This window comes from Sturnus vulgaris, chromosome 18, assembly GCF_052056855.1.
Source record: "Sturnus vulgaris isolate bStuVul1 chromosome 18, bStuVul1.hap1, whole genome shotgun sequence".
Lineage (NCBI taxonomy): Eukaryota > Metazoa > Chordata > Aves > Passeriformes > Sturnidae > Sturnus > Sturnus vulgaris.
The window spans coordinates 5,363,950-5,382,488 of record NC_142260.1 but is presented as its reverse complement, the minus strand read 5'-3'; the positions used below and the strand labels follow the sequence as shown (position 1 = coordinate 5,382,488).

At 60.0% G+C, this 18,539-nt stretch overlaps 3 protein-coding genes across 6 annotated transcripts; all 3 read left to right on the top strand.

Annotated features, from left to right (window-relative positions):
* Positions 1-20: 20 nt before the first annotated feature.
* Positions 21-6,172, top strand: TMEM132A (transmembrane protein 132A). Of its 2 annotated transcripts, none has more exons than XM_088175538.1 (11): positions 21-194; positions 1,023-1,231; positions 1,318-1,854; positions 1,931-2,286; positions 2,740-2,898; positions 2,977-3,169; positions 3,240-3,383; positions 3,457-3,659; positions 3,871-4,147; positions 4,340-4,531; positions 4,608-6,172. In XM_088175538.1, the coding sequence occupies exons 1-11, from the start codon at positions 140-142 to the stop codon at positions 5,694-5,696; spliced, it is 3,414 nt and encodes a 1,137-aa protein (XP_088031664.1). In that variant the 5' UTR covers positions 21-139; the 3' UTR covers positions 5,697-6,172. The 2 variants fall into 2 exon arrangements, with proteins under 2 accessions (XP_088031664.1, XP_088031663.1); XM_088175537.1 differs by having other exon boundaries at positions 22-194; positions 1,303-1,854.
* Positions 6,173-6,979: 807 nt separating this feature from the next.
* CD6 (CD6 molecule) lies at positions 6,980-11,212 on the top strand. 3 transcript variants are annotated; one of them, XM_088175332.1, is made up of 12 exons: positions 6,982-7,332; positions 8,494-8,553; positions 8,643-8,951; positions 9,020-9,319; positions 9,407-9,475; positions 9,573-9,710; positions 9,806-9,928; positions 10,013-10,108; positions 10,199-10,279; positions 10,378-10,524; positions 10,765-10,929; positions 11,010-11,212. In XM_088175332.1, the coding sequence occupies exons 1-12, from the start codon at positions 7,278-7,280 to the stop codon at positions 11,105-11,107; spliced, it is 1,641 nt and encodes a 546-aa protein (XP_088031458.1). In that variant the 5' UTR covers positions 6,982-7,277; the 3' UTR covers positions 11,108-11,212. The 3 variants fall into 3 exon arrangements, with proteins under 3 accessions (XP_088031460.1, XP_088031458.1, XP_088031459.1); XM_088175333.1 differs by lacking the exon at positions 10,013-10,108 and having other exon boundaries at positions 6,983-7,332; XM_088175334.1 differs by lacking the exons at positions 9,806-9,928; positions 10,013-10,108 and having other exon boundaries at positions 6,980-7,332.
* A 2,392-nt stretch (positions 11,213-13,604) lies between these two features.
* CD5 (CD5 molecule) lies at positions 13,605-18,363 on the top strand. The gene is made up of 10 exons (XM_014878728.2): positions 13,605-13,718; positions 14,269-14,307; positions 14,569-14,859; positions 14,940-15,002; positions 15,123-15,422; positions 16,490-16,777; positions 16,938-17,069; positions 17,444-17,497; positions 17,760-17,864; positions 17,943-18,363. Exons 1-10 carry the CDS (start codon positions 13,673-13,675, stop codon positions 18,026-18,028), a joined length of 1,404 nt encoding a protein of 467 aa, XP_014734214.2. The 5' UTR covers positions 13,605-13,672; the 3' UTR covers positions 18,029-18,363.
* Positions 18,364-18,539: the final 176 nt, after the last annotated feature.

Here is an 18,539-nt window from a genome sequence, read left to right as displayed (position 1 = left end):
GGCGGCGCCGGTGCCGGTCCCGCCCCGGCCCCATTGTCTGGACGCGGGGGCGGAGGGACGGGAGGCACCGGCGGAGCGACGGGAGGCACCGGCGGCACCGGCACCGGTGGCACCGGTGGACGGACCGAGCCCCCCGGCCATGGCCCCGGCGCCCTGGCTGGTGCTGCTGGCCGCCGCCCTGCTCTGCGCTCCGGGTAAGTGGGAATGGCACCGGGAATGGCATCGGGAAAGGCAGCTGGCACCGGGAATGGCACCGAGAACGGCACCGGCACCGACCCTGCTCCGCACCCCTCCCGCCGTCCTGCTGGGATCCCCTCCCGCGTGGTCTCGCAAGGGTCGATCCTCCCCTTTCCCCACGTTCGGGGTCCCTCCGTTCAGCTGGGATCCCAGGAGCCGGGGCGAGCTCACCCCCTCCTCCTCCTCCTCGTTCTCCGGGATCCGCGTTCCCCATTCCGCGGGGATCCGTGTCCCCTCCACCGCCTGGGTTCCCGAGGGGGTTACCCGGGGAACGTGGGATCCGCTGCGATCTCGAGGAGGGAATCTCCTCCCAATCCCCACGGGAACCCAACTGCCCGAGGGACTCCCCCCGGATTCCGGGATCTGCCTGGCCTCTCTCCCCGCACACCTTATCGTCCAGGTGGGATCAGTTCCCGGCCGTGAGGAAGCCTTGCCCGGGCATCCAAGTGGGATCTGCTCCCTGTGATGAGGGATCCCTTTGATCAGGGCACCGTGAGCCTGGATCCCACCTAACAGGACGCGGTTTCAACCTTTTCCTCAGTGGGGAATGCATTCCCACAGGGAACAGCCGGGACTGGGGGAACCGAGTGGCTCCTCAGTCCTGATGCAGGGAGGGGATAACGCTGGGATGGGGCAACCATGGCAGGGGTGACCTCAGAATGGCCCAGGCAAGGGGTCACCCTGCATGCTACCACAAAGGTGGACACAAAGACTCCCACTTGCCGCCCCTGTGCACCCATTCCTACTGTGTCTCTGCGGGATGTGACACATCCTTGTCCTTGCAGTGAAGGGTGACGGGGAGCCCCCAGATCCTGTGTTCCTGCCGGCGGAGCTGGAGGTCCTTGGGGTGCCCGAGTCCTACCGGCTGCAGAGGGTGGATCAGGACGTGGCTCCCAACTCTTCCCTGCACACCCGCACCGAGACATTCCTGCTGCTTCGTGCCAGATCCCAGCCCCTGGTCCAGGCCACCTACACCCCATTCAGCATCCGCCAGGTAACCGGGACTCCTGTGTCCCCTGGGCCACCCCAGGGTGTCCCAGCCACACCATCCTGATGTCCTTACAGGAGGTGTCCATGGAGAGCCCCCCCGGCTCAGCAGCTTGGGCCACCCGTGCTGTGTCCCTGGAGAGCTCTGTGTCCCCTGCTGAGCCCACAGCCCGTGTCCTCTTCCATCTGCACGGGCCTGACTGGATGGCTGGGAAGCGAGATCACGCCAGGACCCGGGATCATCTCAAGGACTGGGACCACCCTGGGGTCTGGGATCACCCTGAGGTCCGGGACCACCCTGGGGGTCAGGGTCACCCCAGGGACTGGGATCATCCCAGGGAGCAGGACCACTCTGGGGGCCAGGGTCACCCCAAGGACCAGGACCACCCTGAGCAGCAGGACCACCATGGAGTCTGGGATCACCTCAAGGACTGGCACCACCCTGGCATCCACGATCACCCCAAGAACTGGGACCACCCCAAGGACTGGGACCACCATGAGCAGCAGGACCACCCTAGGAACTGGGATTCTTCAAGGGAATGGGATAACTCCAGAGCTCGGGATCTCCCCTGTGTCACCCTCCATGCTCACCACCGTGGGCGGGTGGTCCGTGGGACATGTCACCTGCAGGTCAGTGCCACCCTGGGTACCCTGAGGACCCACAGCTCCCCGCCAGCCTAATCCCAGGAACCCCTCTCCCCTGCAGGCCCCACTGGGTGTATGTGTGGTGGAGCTGGAGATCCCTCCACGCTGGTTCTCCCTGGGATCCCTCCATTCCCACCGGAGCCACCGGCGGGATTCCAAACCCTTGGAGCCTCTGGAGCGCCCAGAACCGGCTGAGCTGCACTACAGCGTGGGGGAGTGTGCGGGTCAGGAGCAGGAGGCTCCCAGGTTCCTGGGAATGCTGGAGCTGCGGGCAGGAGAGCCGGAGCGGAGGCAGGAGGTGCGGCTGGACGAGAAGGTGCTACTGCGTGTCCCCAATGTCCCCTTGAGACCCGGGCAGCACTTCACAGCCACCATCGCCCTGCGCCACAACTTCACCGCCGACAGCCTGACCCTGAGGTGAGAGCGGGGACAGTGAGGACACTGGGGCAGTGTGGGACACTGTGTGACACTATGTGAAAGTGTGTGGCTGTGAGTGACACACTGCGACAGTGACACTTTGTGACAGTCTGTGACATTGTGTGGCAATTTGTGGCAGTATGTGGCACTATGTGACAACATTTGAAGTGTTACACCGAGCGACATTGTGTGACAGTGTGACTGTGACACTGTGACACCATCTGATAGGATCTGATACTGTGTGACACTGTGTGACAGTGAGTGACACCGTGTGATTGTGAGTGACACTGAGGGACACGCTCTGACACTACCTGACATTGTATGACATTGTGTGACACTGTTTAACACTGTGTAACAATGTGTCATATTTTGGGGCATTGTGTGACACTGTGTGATACCTTTTGATACTGTGTGACTGCTAATGACACTGTGTGACACCGTGTGTCCCCGCAGGATCAAGGCCAAGAAGGGCCTGCAGGTGGTCTCTGCCCGTCCCACAACTCCCAGCACCTGGAGTGTGCACCTGGAGCGTTCCCGCGGTCCCAAGCACTCCACAACTGTGGTGACATGCCGGCGGCTCGGGGACATCCCTGCCATCCCTGACAGCTCCAGGTAGGGAATATCCCAATACCCCCACATCCAGATGGGAATTACAGGTTGTTCCACCCTGATCCCGGTGCGGTGCCGCAGGGTATCTGAGCTGGCTGCGTTCCTTCACCTGGATGTGGCGGTGGAAAACGGGACGGGGGGGCTGGCGCCGGCGCGGCCCCTCACGTGGCAGGTGGAGTATCCTGGCCAGGATCCCGAGGCGCAGAAGGACAAACTGGTCTGGGAAATCCAGGTGTCGGAGCGAGACATCCGTGCCCTTGTCCCGCTGGTGCAGGTAGGTGTGCCCATCCCATTCCAGCCCCGCCTCCAATGGGAAGCGCCCCCTCATCCCGCTGTGCTTCCAGGAGCTGGAGATCCTGAACACGGCGCCGCTGACCGGGATCCCCCGCGTTATCCCAGTGAAGCTGGTGACTGTGGAAGCAGGGGGTGGAGTGTCCGAGCTCACGGATCCTGTTGGATGTGAATCTGCTGACAAGCAGGTGCTGCAGGTGAGTCCTGCTAGCCCTTCGTTATCCTGCCTCACCGTGGGAGATTCCCATGGAATTCCATGTGCCCTTGTAGGTGTCAGATTCCTGCGACCTGGTGTACGTGGGAGGCAAGGAGAGCCGAGGGGCACGGGGAGCCCGAGTGGATTTCTGGGTGCGCCGGCTGCGGGCGGAGCTGAGCTTCTCCGTCTGGGCTCCGCTGCTCCCACTCCGTGTCCAGCTGGGAGATCCCATCCTGGAGCAGCTCCGTGGCTGGAGACTACCTGGGGGGCCTGACAGGTGAGAATGGGATGGTAGGAAAAGGGAGAGATGGGAATGGGGTTGAGACCTGAGGTGTGGGGATGCATCAGTGAGCCCCCAACACGCTCCTATGTCCTGGGATTCTCATCACCCTGTCGTGGAATCCCTGTCACCCTGTCCTACAATCCCTGTTCCCCTGACCCCGGGGAACCCCATCCTGGGGCTCTTGTCACCCTGTCCCTGTCCCCAGTGCTGTGGTGGAGTCCGAGGACCTCGCAGAGGAGCCGGAGCGGCGGGCCCGGAGTTGCCGGCCCCAGTTCCAGCGCACGGAGCTCCGTGTCCTAGCACACTTTGTGGCCCACCCCCTGGATGGTGGCCGTCACCTGTCCTACCTGCCTGGCCCTGAGTGGCTCCTAGATGTCACCCACCTGGTGGCTGCCCGGACCCGTGTCCAGGACCCCCGTGTGGCCTCACTGGAAGAAGGGGCTGTGGTGGTGGGCCGGGAGCCTGGTGTCACCTCTGTGGAGGTAAAGGGGGTTGGTTTTGGGGAATCTGGGGGATCTTGGGGAAATTTGGGGGGGTGGCAAGGTTGCAGGGATGGAGCTGGGGGGCTGGAATTGATCCCAGTGGGAGCCGGGCAGGATACAGGGAGGGAGGGAACTGAGGGGCTGGCTCAGGATTGGAAGAGGAATGTTGAGGGACTCACAAGCTGCTTCCAGGTGCGCTCCCCACTTTCCGACTCCATCCTGGGGGAGCAGACGCTGGTGGTTTCTGAGGAGAAGGTGATGGTGACAGAGCTCCACGCCCAGGTGGTGGCTGGGCTCTCCTTATCCCTGCGGACACAGCCGGATCATCCTGGCGTGGTCACCGCCACTGTCCTGGGGACACCCACACTACGGGCCCTCAAGCAGGTGAGACAGGTGGGGGGTCACCCTAGTCTCCCCGGTGTCCCCCAAACCTCTGCCATCCCGCTTGTCATCCCTCCAGGAAGCGACACTGTCCACCTGGTTGTCCTTCTCTGACCGCACGCTGGCCCCGCTGGAGCTCTACGGGTGGCACGACGTGGCCTTGACCGTGACGTCCCTCGACCGCGCCGTCGCCACCGTCCGGGGGTCCCCTGGGGTCCCCGCTGCCCACCCGTGGGTGGTGGCTGAGGGGCCGGGCCGAGGGGCCCTGCTCCAGCTCAGCCTGCATCCCCCGGAACCGTGCCGGCGTGGGCGGCACCGCGCGGCCGCCCTGGCCACCGGCACCGCCTGGCTCGAGGTGGGGGTCCCCTCTCCTGGGAATTCCCGGCCCTTCCCGCGGGCTGAGGGCGCCATGTCCGGGGAAGCAGTGACCGTGGGACGGAGGGACCCCCTCGCAGGCGTGGGGCCAGCGGCCACCAAGCTCCAGGGGTCTTCCTCGGAGGAGGATGAGGAGGAAGGCTATGGACACAACCGTGCCGGTGTGGAAGAGGAGGAAGAAGAGGAGGAGGAGATGGTGAAGGCTCCGGAGCGGGTGACTGACCTGGAAATTGGGATGTACGTGCTCCTGGGAGTCTTCTGCCTCGCCATCTTCATCTTCCTCGTCAACTGCATCTTCTTCGTGCTCCGGTACCAGCAGAAGGAGCTGCCCGAGCCAGGCGGGGCCCCTTCAGCCCCACAGCCCCACAACTGGGTCTGGCTGGGCACCGACCAGGAAGAGCTGAGCCGGCAGCTGGATCGGCAGCAGCTGGATCGGCCACAGCTGGATCGCCGGCAGCCGGAACCCCCGGCATCCTCGGGCCCCTCCTGTGGCTGCGGGGTCGCCCCGGGCTCCGGTGAGGACGGGGCTCCGTCCGGCTCCCCGGCCCCCGGGGCGCCGCCGCCGCTGTCCCGCAAGGAGGGATCGGCTCCAGGGGGCGGCCGCAGAAAGCGGGTGGAGTTTGTCACCTTCGGCCCCCCCCGCGTCCCCGAAGAGCCCCCCCAGGCCGCCCCCCACGTCCAGTCCATCCTGGTGGCCAGTGAGGACGACATCCGCTGGGTGTGCGAGGACATGGGGCTGCGGGATCCCGAGGAGCTCCGGAGCTACATGGAGAGGATCCGCGGCAGCTCCTGACCCCGAGGGGGCGACTCCCGGACCCCCCAATTCCCGGGCAAACCAGTAAGGGCCCGACCTCCTCCCTGTGCCGTGCTGGGGGGACACCGACCCCCCTTTTCCCAGCGGGATGTGCCGGGGACCACTGGTGGCCTCCTGGGACCACCCCAAGGTGCTCACAGAGGGTGAGGGGGGGGTCTCCCAGCCGTCTCCTTACGGGGGCTGGATCCCGGCGGCACCGGGGAGGAATTTGGGATGCTCTTACTGCTTTGGGTCTCATTGCGACATGGTGTTCATAGTGGTGATGATGATGGTGGTGATGATTCCTGTGGTCTGATCCCGGGGAGGATTCTGTATCCTCCCCACCTTCACCCCGGCCACGCATCTGTTTTGTACACATTTTTTATCGGGAACGCCCGGGAAGGGGCTGCCAGGGGCTGGTATTTATGGAAAATTTTTAATTCTGACGTTGTTACAAAAATAAAGTATTTAAAAAAAAAAAAAAGTGATTCCCCTCTTGTGCCATCTCCTCTGATCCTGACACTGAGTCCCACCCTGCCCCCGTGGCAGTGCCAGGCTCCTGGGAATGGGCACGTCCTTGACCTTGGCTCCACGTGGGAGCTGGTCACGGGATTGGATCCAGGGCTAGGCCTGGCCGTGGCCCAGCTGGGGTCACCTTGGGAGAAGGGACTTCCTACCTCCCTCTCCTGCCATGCTCCTCTTCCACCTTTCCAACCCCAACACCAGCCTGGTACTGCATGTTCTCCCCATGGCTGGTCCTCGACATTCCCAAATGTCCCTCAGCACCTCCCTTTATTTAGGGATTCCCATTCTTCTAGCTTCCTAGTAAATCCCAGCAATCCCAAGTCACCCTGGGTAATAACAGGAAATCCCCCACGCCATCACCCTGCTCCCAGCTTCCCCAGACTTTCCAAAATTCTGCTGAGTTGGGGTGACTGGAGTCCTGTCCCCCTTCCCAGCATCCTGGGTCCCCACCTGGATCCCAGCCCTCACCCATGGAGATCAACATCTCCTGCCATTCCCTACCTCCCACTGTGGAAATTCCAGCCATACCCCTCACCTAATATTCCTGGAGGGTCCTGGAGTGATCCTGCATGTCCTGCAATATGCTCAGGATGTGGAGCTGCAGGTAACATTGAGTCCAAAAAACACGGAGAAGAGGGGAACTCTTGGCTCTTCATCACCCTACAGCTGTCACACAGCTCGGGAGACCCTGAGTACCCCCATGCCATCACCTGAAATCCACGACCTGGAGGCACAAATGAGCAGCAGAGCATGATGGCTCCACCAGATCTGTGTCCTCTGGGGTGGGAGCACCAGATCCACGAGGCCCCTGTGCCCTGGAGGGTCTCTGGGGTCCCCAAAACCCCGTTTCCTCTCCGCTGTTGACAGGACGGAGGCACCCCATCACCCTCCTCCACCCTGCAGCAGAGTCGGCTTCCTGCCCTCCGCCAGTTTCACTCAACCCTGCCAGAGCTGCTGGAGCGTGGGGACACGGACAAGCCATGTCCCCACACTGCTGAGAGAGGCACCCCCCGAATCCCAGATCCCTGAATTCCATGGGGCTGCCCCGCTGACGGGATGGGGCGGCTCTGCCTGCTCCTGGTAGCTCTTTCTGCCGTGGCGTCTGCACAAGGTATGTCACCGTCCCCATCCCGGTCTTTGCCATCGCTCTCTTGGGACCTTGGGGTGGTGGAGCCCCAGATTTGGGGCTCAGGGACCTGCCATCTCCCTGGGATGGGGAGCACTGGGGGTCCTGGGGGTCCCCAACAGGGGTGTCAGTGGTGGAGGATGCTGCCCCTCAACCCATTGAGATGGGGGGAAAGGGATCTCCTAAAAGGGTATCCTAAGGTTTGGGGATTCTCCTAAGGATTGAGGCCCCTTGAATCTCCCCAAAAGCACTCTGGGAACCCCTAAAAGAGGACCCTAAGCCCCTAAAGGTGCTCTTGGAACCATCCCACCTATAATCCCTTTGGGAATGGGGTGGCACTCAGGGTCTGAAGCCCATGCTGTCTCTCATGTACCCCCTGGCTGGTTTCAGGACGTGATATCCCCCCAACCCTGGGAGGATTTGGGATGGTTTGGCTGCCAAAATGTCTGCCAGGAGCTGCTTCGAGGCCTCCAATCAATGAGAAAACAGCCCCATCACCCCATTTCCGCCCTTCTCACACCTCCGTCCCCACCTGAAGCAGCTCATTCGAACCTTCTCCCCTTATCTCTGGCCTTTTCCTTGAATATTTTAACTTCAACCCACACCCCATCAGCTCTGGTGTCTCTTCCCAGGATTCCCACCCACGCAGCCCCCTGGATGCCTCACTTTTGAGGCTGAATCCTTCTCCCTGGAGGAGGCAAATGGGGCATTTTTAGGGATAACTGCATCATCCACTCACCTGTGGCTCTGGAGTGGTGGTGGTAGGCAGGTGGGTACAGGCAGGTCCAGCCCCTCTGTGTCTGCAGGGATGAACCGGAAGGCAGGAACGACATGGATGCAGGATGTCATCCCAAATTTCAGCTCTTCCACAGCTGAGTCATGTCCCAGTATTTCCATATTTAAGGCCAAATTTTCCCAGCCGATCCCACACCAGGATTTAGCCCTGAGAAACATCCTGGGGCACACAGGAATTGATTTTCGGGATGTAACAGTTCCGTGACCACTTTGCCAGAGCCCGGGGGGATTCCCACTGTGCTACTCACAGGAATCCTCTTGGCCACATTTTGGTGGGTTTGGGATGCACCCCTCCAAACTGGGAATCCTGGGTGGCTCAGGCCCTCATCCCTCTGCTCTTTCTCTTCACAGTCACCACAGAAACGACAGAACCTCCCAATACTCCGACTGGGAACACCTCAGTGACACCGGGTGAGTGTGGGAGGGTGAGGGACATCCTTACACCCACTTTTTGGGATTCTGGGACAATGCCAGGTCACCCTTCCCGATGCATCTCCCAGGTCCCAGAGGGCTCCGGCTGGCGGGCGGCCGGAGCCGCTGTGAGGGCCGGGTGGAGCTGGAGCAGGAGGGGACGTGGGGGACAGTGTGTGACGACGGCTGGGACATTCCCGACGCCAACGTTGTGTGCCGCCAACTCCAGTGCGGCCACGCCGTGAGAGCCCACGGCAACGCCGCCTTCGGCCGCGGACACGGCCCCATCCTCCGGGATGAGGTGGGATGCGAGGGACACGAGCGGGACCTCTGGGAATGTCCGGCCGAGCTGGAGCACGACTGCAGCCACAAGGAGGACGCTGGCGTGGTTTGCTCAGGTGGGTCTGGAATATTCCAGAGCCGGGGATGCAGATGGCACATCCTCATCTCTGCACTCTTCCCGCAGAACACCAGGAGTGGCGGCTCTCCGGAGGCCGGGATGGATGTGCTGGCAGGGTGGAGGTGTTTTTCCGTGGCACGTGGAGCACGGTGTGTAACAGCACCTGGTATGAGATGGAGGCCACGGTGCTGTGCCGGACACTGGGATGCGGGGATGCGCTCCAGCGGCCTTCCTTTGGACACACGCTTCCTGGGAAGATGGTGTACCTGTGCGGGAGCCTGCAGCCCTCGCTGGCACAGTGCCATTGGATCTTCAATAAATCTGCTCCATGTTACCAATCCTGGGCCGCCGGGGTCATCTGCAATGGTACCGGATCCTTCCCGATGGGATTTGAGGCATGGCCTGGGTCCTGCCCTCTCCCAAGCATCTGATTTCTGTTCCCACTCTTTCCAGGCTCCCAGGGTTTGGAGATGCCGACGACCATGGCTGAAGTGACGCCCAGGAATGTCACTGTCCTGCATGGTGAGTGTCCGAGCTCTCGGCCATTCTCTGGCATCACAGTAAAATTCCCAGGAGGAAAGATTCATGTGAGATGAGCTGTATCCGTTCTCTGCCCCAGCCGAGGAGGAGACCCCAACCCTGGGGACACCACCACAGGACAGTCCCCTCTTTGTCCTGTGCCTGGTGCTGGCGGCGCTGCTCCTGCTCTCCGTGCTGGCCTTTTCCACCGCCCTGCTGAGGCTGAGGAAGAGGAGCGGTAAGGAATTCTGAATCCAGACACCGGCTTGGGACACAATCCGCATTTTGGGCTCAGCTCAGCCATGGACTGGGTGCATTCCTTTGTCCCCACAGCCATGTCCTCTTTGGGAATACCCACACCAGTCCAGGTGACCTACAACTCCCGGAGCCCCAACGCACCCTCTGGGATCCCCAATGACTACAGGGAGACTCCCAACAGCCTTCCCAAAGAATCAGGTGGGTCTGGCAGGTTGCCCCAGGGGCTGTGGGGCCAGAGGTCCTGGCTGGTGACAGATGCCACATCCCCTTGTCACCCCCCAGACTATCTGATCACAGCCATTTCCAAGGATTCTGATTCCGACTCGGAATATTATGAGTTCAGCAGCAAGCCTCCCATCGCCCTGTCCACCTTCTACAGTGAGCATCCCGCTTCCTCTGGGATCCGTGACACCCTGTCCCGGGATCCCTGTCACCCAGGATGTTCCCACCCCTCTCCCCTTCCCACAGACTCCCTGCGCCGGCACTCCAGGGAAGATTTTCTCCCTCTGAGACCCAGTCAGGACAGGATGGAGTCATTCCCTGACGCTGGTATGACACAAGGGGGGTGTATCCCATGGATGGAAGGGTGGCCATCCCCTCTTCTAATAATATCCTTGTTCCCATATTTGATGTCCTTGTTCCCACAGCACCAGCCAGACCAGGTCCCCCACTCCGCAGCTCCTCCAGCTCATCCACATCCTCATCCATGGAGCCCTATTGGAATGGCAGCATTCCCCCCCCTGCCCATGGCACTCAGTGGCAACCAGCAGCCAGCAGCCATGGCTTCAGCACAGGTGGGAAGTGTGGGAGCAGGGATGGGGGGATCCCAAGGATGGGAGAAAGGGATGCAGAGAACACAAGGATGGGGAGGAAGTGGGGGTTCAGAGACCCCAAGGAGAGGAGCAGGGATGGGAGAAGGGATAGAGTGACCCCAAGGATGAGAACAGGGATGGGTTCAGCCTCAGTGGGGAAATGGGACCTCATGGAGTGGGAGCACGGATGGAAAGCTCCAGTCAGTGACCCTGCTCTCCCAGCTCCCCCAGCTCCCCCGGCAGTGCCCGCCCCAGTGCCCTCCCAGCCCTGGGTACCTGCAGCTCCCGCAGATCCTGATCCCGACGGCAGCTCCAGCACCTCCTCGGGGGAGTGGTACGAGAATGTGCAGGAGACGGAGCCCCCTGGAGACCCCTCCTCACATCCTGGTGAGAATCCTGTGCTGGAGAGGGGGACACAGGGAGTTCAGGGAATTCCCAAATTCTCCTGATGGGCTCTGTTTCTGCAGGCTGGTCAGATCCATCCTGTCCCTCGGGGGAACACGTGGAGGATCCCGACTTTTCCGAGGGCAGCGACTACGACGACATCCATGGCTCTGCCTACTGAGCCTGTCCCACCACTCCAGAGGCCAAATCTCCTGGAATTCTCTGGCCATCTCCTCCAGAATTCTCCAACTGTCTCCTCTGAGCTGCCAATAAAATTAAATAATTCCCACCGTGTACCTTGTCCATAGTGGTGTCACCAGCCCTGCAGTGAGGCTGGGCCACCAAGTGCTCCCACTTGTCCACTAAGTGACACAAAGAGGGCCAAGTATCCCACTCCCAGCCCACAGGAGCAGGGAAGGGATGGCAGGGCCCTGATAAAGCTCCATAGCACCAGGGGTGGAAATTAAACTGCAGGAAGGGGGGACATGGAAATCCCCCCAGAGCTTCCCTACACCCTTCTAGGACAGTCCCCATCCCGGGAACATGCTGTTCATAAATCCTGTCCAGGAAGGCTCCAGGCGTGCTGAAAAGGAAGTCACTGAGGTGCTACCCCAAACCCACTGGATAGTGCCCTATGGGGGTGAGATACAGCCCCCAAACCCTTCAACATCTCCCAATCCATCCCTATCCCAGCAGGCAGCAGTTTCCAGTGGAGCCGAGCACCATCCCAGCTTTGGGATTTGGGGGTGCTCCCAGCTGGGGGGGGGGGGGGGGGCACAGGACCCACCCATCACCCCGGGAACAGGACCCCTCTGCCTCCCTCCATCACCCCACTTCCCTCTGCCCATCCCAAGCCAGCTGCTCCAGCCCTGGCCCCGCCGTCGGATTTCTGTCTCCTCGGGGAGGAGGTCGGGGTTCATCCGCACCCCAAGTGGAAAATGTGGCCCCCCCATATCCTCCAGCTGTTTGCCGAGCGAGAGGCCCCACACAAAGGAGCCGCAACAACGGAGGAAATCCCAAAATAGCAGCAAAACCCAGACAAAGGGCACGGGGCGAGATGAGGGCTCCGAGCGCGGAGCGGGCACGGGGTGGGCACGGGGGGTGCCCCAGCCCCGCTCCTGCCTCCAGGGATGCTGGGAGGGAGGTGATGGTGTTGGAATCGCTGGGACTGTGTCACGGACAGGTCTGGGGGGATCGATTAATTGAGGGAGGTCCTGATGCCCTGGGCGGGGCCCCAAAATACAGCGGGTATCAATGTCCTGGGTAGCATCTCAATGTCCAGAGGGGTAGCAGTGTCCTGAGGGTGCTGATTCCCTAGGGATAACAAAGCCCTGGAAAGTACCAGCCCATGGCCACCTAGGCAAGGTGTCACCTCCATCCCCACACAGCCACATCAGTGGCAGCCGTTCATCCGAGCTGCTCCCGCCCCAAAAATCCCCCTTTTCCTCATCATTATGATCCCAGCAGCGTGCTGACAGCCGACAAACTCCTTCCTGCTTGCTCCAAAGGCAGCTCCGGCTTTTTAAAAGGCTCCTCACGGCAGGCAGCGTTGTCAGCACTTCCCAGCGCCCCCCAGACTCCCTCCGGGAAGGGATTCCAATCATCCCGAGCTGCCACGGCATGCTCAGGATGCTGAGCTGACTCGCAGCGCCCGAGGCAAGGCAGATGCTCAATCCGAGCCCAAATCTTCTCCCTGAGATCTCATGGCCTCCGGAGCCAGTCACAGCTCTGAGGGAAGGGCTGCACCCAAGACATGCCATATCCAAGGGGGTCACACACTCCTGGATAACAAGATCTTTCCTAAAGGCACAGTGTCCTGGGATGTTTGGGGTGAATCCTGAATTTCAGGTTGATTTTGGGGGATTGAGGCTTGCAGACCCTCCACTGAGTCCCGTGGGAGTGGGCCTGGAAAAAGCACCCCTTTTCCAGGGAATTTTCAAAGCCAAAGTGGGTGAGGGGCAGGTCCAGAACCCCCATGTGGGATATTCCAACAGGGCCTGTTCCCACCAGGATCAGCAGGACCCCTGGGATAACTGGGATGGGAACAAGTGATGATTACAGAGAGCACCCAGATCCTGAGATCCTACTCCAGCTACTGGAGCATCCATGGATGGTGGAGCAGGATGGGATGGTAAGCACCATCCATCTCTGCTTCCAGCAGGAATACCACAGAGTCAATGGAAAACAGCTGCCTCATTAGCATGCCTGACCTGGATTCAGAGCAATTAATTAGGGCACAATCAATTAACGCCTCTGCCCTGCCCGAGTCCAGCACTGCTGGTGCCCCATGTGCCCTTGGAGGAGTGAAGGGTGTCCCTGGAATGCCAGACCCTGGGATGTGCTTGGTTAAAACCCTCCCCCATCCCATTCCTGGAGGTTATCACAGGATTTTAGGGGATGCCATGATGGGCATCAACTCCTCTGCAACCCTGGGGGCCTCAGGGACCTCCAAATCTCCCTTGGCACTGGATATATTCACTACCTCCCTTTCCCAGAGCTGTGGAGACCCTGGGATTTGGCAGGGGCTGAACCCCACAAGTTTCTCACCCCTTTCCTCTCGCGCTTGGCGGGACCCAGAGAGGCAACGGAGTCTTCAAATGGGCCCAGAGGTGACGTCAAAAAACCACAGAGGGAGGAAAAACAGCCGGTTCCTGCCCGGGCCCCCTCCCTCGCCTGCTCCGGGCCGGGCACTGGAGGTGGCGGAGCCTCCGGAGCCTCCCGTGCCCCCATCCCACCAGCAGAGCCCATGGCAACCCTGCTGCCCATCCTGTGCCTCCTGCTGGGAATGTGGGGTGAGTATCAGGCACCCTGACCTCGGCGCACTGCCCAAATCTCACGGCAGAACCCACCCTGGGTTTTCCCGCTCCAGGCGGGATCGGCACCTTGAGTGAGCCACTGTTTGGGGCTTGGGGTGGGGAAGCATCCTGGTGACCCCCTACACCCCCACCCACCTCACTCTGGGGGTCCCCGGGGTCCCCAGGGTCCCAAGATAGAGCCAATGGTGCTGAGGGCAGCCAGGTGTCCCCCCCATCCTCATTCCCTGCCAACTCCTGCCCTTCCCTTGATCCACACGGCACCCTTCCTGAACATTCCACCCAGGAGCAGGGCTAATTCGTGGTAATTTGCAGGGTCCTTGTCTTTTCTCAGCCCTAAAGATTCCCCAGTAGATGAATGAGGAGGCAGCAAATCACTTTTCTCCCCCAAAAATCCCAGTTTTCCCACAAAATCCCCCTTTTACCCAAAATAACCCTCAACGGGCTGAGCAGTGGAGCTGCTGTCCCAAACTTTGAGTCCCCAGGGCTGGATGCAGGATTGACACTCCATTTCTGCTCTTTCTCACAGCCATCCCTGACCACGGAGGAGCCTCCTGGATCCCTGTAGGTGAGAATTTGGGGAGCAGCCCTTTGGGAATGCCTCCACAGCTCGGTGAACATGGCGGGTGCTGGAGTTGCATCACCCGGAAGCGGCATCGCGGGGTCCCAGCTCAGGCTTCCACATTCCCTCGACCCCTCCATGCTCCCATTCCTTGGGCTGCTTCCTGAGACCCCCACCAAGGGGTTTTCCATCTTTCCCAGGGTGAAAACCTGCTGGGAAAAGAAGGAAAGCCCCTAATGATGGTGTTTTCTTGGTGTTTTCCCGCAGAATCCAACCTGAGACTCACCAGAGGCGGCTGCCGCTGCACTGGGGTACTGGAGGTGAACTGGGAAAACCAATGGAGACAAATTTGCTGGGACAGCGTGAGCGTGGCTGACCTGGACTGGATCTGCCAGATGCTGGAGTGTGGTCCCGTGGCCTCTGAGCCCTTGAAGCTCATCATTCGTGGTGGGAGAGGGCCACAGAGTCAGTCCAGTAGGTGCACGAGGACACCGAATCGACTGGGATGCAGCTGGGAGCTGGAAAACTGCACGGAGCACACCCTTGTCGCCTGTGGAGGTGAGCCTGGACCCCCAGCCTGGCCACCTCAATCCCTAGGGATCATCCATGCCCATGTGGCCCCTCTCTTCTCATTCCAGAGCCAGTGAAAACCACTCCCAAATCCACATCAGCACCCCCATCCACCACCCCGGAGCCCCTAGGTAAGCACCTCACCCTGAGGAATCTGTAGCCTCAAACTTGGGAACTTCCTGCTAAATAATGGAAAAAAAATGTCATCCCCATCCATAACACTTCCTCTTCCATCACCAATCCCTCTCCAGGACCCCCCAGGCTGAGGCTGGTGGATGGAAATTTCAGCTGCTCTGGCTTCCTGGAGCTGCACAAGCAGGGGGTGTGGGGGACCGTGGCGAGCATCCCTCACATCCAGCCACACCTCGTCACCCTCATCTGTCAGGAATTGCTCTGTGGCACTGCTGGGAACAGCCATGACCAGCCAGATCCAGGGATCCACCTGCCCGTGCAGTGGGAGGCAGTGGATTCCTGTGGGAGCCATTCCCTGCTGGACTGCTTCAACAGGACCAGCTCCCGAGGGAAAACGCCTGCCTTCATCACCTGCTCAGGTGAGAATCATCCTGGAGCATCCATGATTTCCTGCTCTGGTGGGATACCCCAGCGGGATTTTGGGGCTGGAGCAAGGAACCAGCCCCATCCCAGCCTGCCCTATGGGCCCCGTCCACCCACTCCCACTCTTCCTCTCTGGGTGCGAAGGCAAAATAGGAAATCTCAGTTCCTGGAAGTGCCAAGTGCAGCAGTTCCGAGGAGGATGAGCCAGGGAGGGAGAGTGGCCATGGCAGCATCCGAAATTCCAGCTGGGGGTGGGGAACACTGGCAGGGACCAGGCTGTGGGCATCCTGCTGAGGGCAGCTCCCTGAGCAACTTCCGTGCCTTGAGCATCTCCCTGCTCTGACCATCTCCCTGCCCCGGGCACCTCCCTGAATATCTCCCCTGGCACAGGCATCTCCCTGCTTTTCCATGACCATCTTTCCCTTGCCATGACCATCTCCCAGCCACAGGCCCCTCCCTGTCCTTTTCTGTGAACATTTTCTGGGAAATCAGCTCGGTGCCAGCTCAGTGGCACAGACAGCCAAGCCATGAAGCTCAGAGCAGGCTCCTCATGGGTCCTGCCATCTGCCCCAGCTTGGAATCCCATGGGATTTGGGGGTTTAACAGGCTGTGGCAGCTGGCAGAGCTGGCTTCCACGCGGCATTTCCCATGGGAAGAGTTCAAAGCTCCTCCATGCCTGGCTCTGGTTTCGCTCAGTCCCTGTGGCATGAGGGGAGATGCCAGGATCATGCCTGTGTCAGGAGCTGGTGCTGGGAGAAGGAGGAGCATGTGTCAGTGATATCCCTGTGGATATCATCCCTGTCTGCCTCTGTGGGTCCAGCTCCTCCCTCCCTATGGATCTGGCTCTTTCCACAGGTCTGACCCATCTCCATGGATCTGACATCCTTCTCCTTGTGGCTCTGATCCCAGTCTATGGATCTGACCTTTGTCTTTCCATGGGTCTGATCCCCCTTTACCCATGGATCTGCTCTCTCTCCTTGTGGATTTCACCCCTCCCCATGGGTCTGACCCTTCCCTGTGGATCCAATCCCTCTCCCTATGGATCTGTTCCTCTCTCCCACAGATTCCCAGCCGCGGGCCCTGCGGAGGCTGGCAGCTGGCCCCACTCCGTGCGAAGGGGACATCCAGGTATTCCATGCAGGACAGTGGTGGGATCTGTGTGACTCCGGAGCAGTGCAGCGAAACAAGCGGGGCCAGCAGATCTGCCGGGAGCTGGGCTGTGGGAATCTTACTTCCAGCATGGAAATCCGGGAGCCTCCCTCAACAGGAGTCACCTGTGGGATTGGTTCCCTGCACCTCTGCCAGCCCGAGCGTGGGAATATCCGGAGCTGCTCCAGGACCAGAGTCGTGTGTAAGCCACGTGATCCGTCGGGTGTTGGGAGATGGAATTCCCACACCTATGGGACAGGGAGGATGGGGGGACCAAATCGATGTGGGAGGGGTAATGGATATTCACATCCCAGCACCAACCTGCAGCTGGGCACATCTGGTGACATCCACGCTCTTCCCAGGCCAGGACTCAAAGCCGCTTCCCACTGGCACATCTGCTGGAACCATCGTGAGCATCTGCCTGGCCCTGCTGCTTTTCCTCCTCCTTTCCCTGATCTGTGGCCCTCCTGCCTATCGGAAGCTGATGAAGAGAAGTAGGGGACAACCTTGGGATCCTCATCCTTCTTTTCTTCCTTCTCCCACTGCACTATCCCCATGTGCCAGCTCAGGACTGGCAGCTCCATGGACGTTTCCCTAAACTCCTTGCGGGGGGGATTTGGCTGCTCAGCCTGTTCCATTGTCCCCAAGCCTGTCCCACATGGATTGTGGGAGCAGGAAGAGGGATTAAGCTCCAAGCAGACGCAAAAGAGCAGGTGGAGGATCCTGGGGGGGGAAGGGGGGTGGCGGGGGGAGGAGATTATCGGGAAGGGAGGGAATATTCGGGATGACATATGGGGCTGGTGGGGGGGAAGCAGCTGGAAGAAGCATCGGGAAGATCCTTAGAGACACAATTCCCGCTCTCTTTCAGTCTCCAAGAAGAAGCAGCGCCAGTGGATCGGCCCCACAGGACTCAACCAGACAGGTGAGGAGCAGCTCCCTGAGAAGCTGGGAACGGGATTTGGGAGTTCCTAGGGATGGATTTGAGGTGTTCCCCCTTGGATCCTGGCACAAGGGCCCTGGATCTTGCTTCTTTGCGGATATACCTCATCCAGGAGGTGTGGGTATGGAGCGGGGACCAATTTTACTCAATTTTACAATTTTTACTCAGCCCCTCCCCAGGGTGGGTTTGTTCCCTCCAAGATGCTGCTCCAGCCCCAAAATCCCAACCCCGCTGTCTTTTCCAGTGTCTTTCCACCGCTCCAGCACTGCACCGAGGCCTCGGGGACAGGGAGGGGACAACGACTATGCTCAGGCCCCCCAAAAGAGCTCCCAGCTCTCTGCTTACGCAGGTGAGTGCTGGAAGCAGCTCCTTCCCATTCCTGTTCCATGGATGCGCATCCAATGAGCTGCATCCATGTCCTCCACAGCTCTGGAAGCAGCGTGCCAGCGTTCCAACCCTCCGGATAACTCCTCGGACAGTGACTACGACCTGCACTCTGCCCGCAGGGTCTGATTCCCTGCTTCCCAAAGGAGATAATCCCACCTCCCACCTCAGCCTTGGGGGCATCCCAGCATTCCAGCGCCCAACTGGAGCACTTCCCAACCTCCTCATGGGAGAAAAGGAGGCTTTTGGTTTTGTTTTTTTAAGCTATTTATAGGAATTTAAGAGATTGGGGGGTGCAAGGAGCCCTTTGGAATAGTGGGATCACCAGCTTCTCCAAACCAAGATAAAGAATTGGGATGATGGATAAGGGATAGGGATGCAAGGGTGGGAACAATGGGAACGAGTCTGAGATATTTAATAACCAACAACTGTAATAAAATTGGGGTTTTGTACTAATTACACCTCATCCTCTTCCTTCCATTATCCCAGTGACTCCAAACTCCCAGTCAGGAGGGAAAAGTGGGACAGGGAAACACATTTTCCCCTAGTTTTTATCTCAGAAATAAAGCCCAGAAATGCAGGAATTGAAGCACGCTTGAAGATGGTCCTGGGAGGGGGTGAAAGATTTCAGTGATGGGAT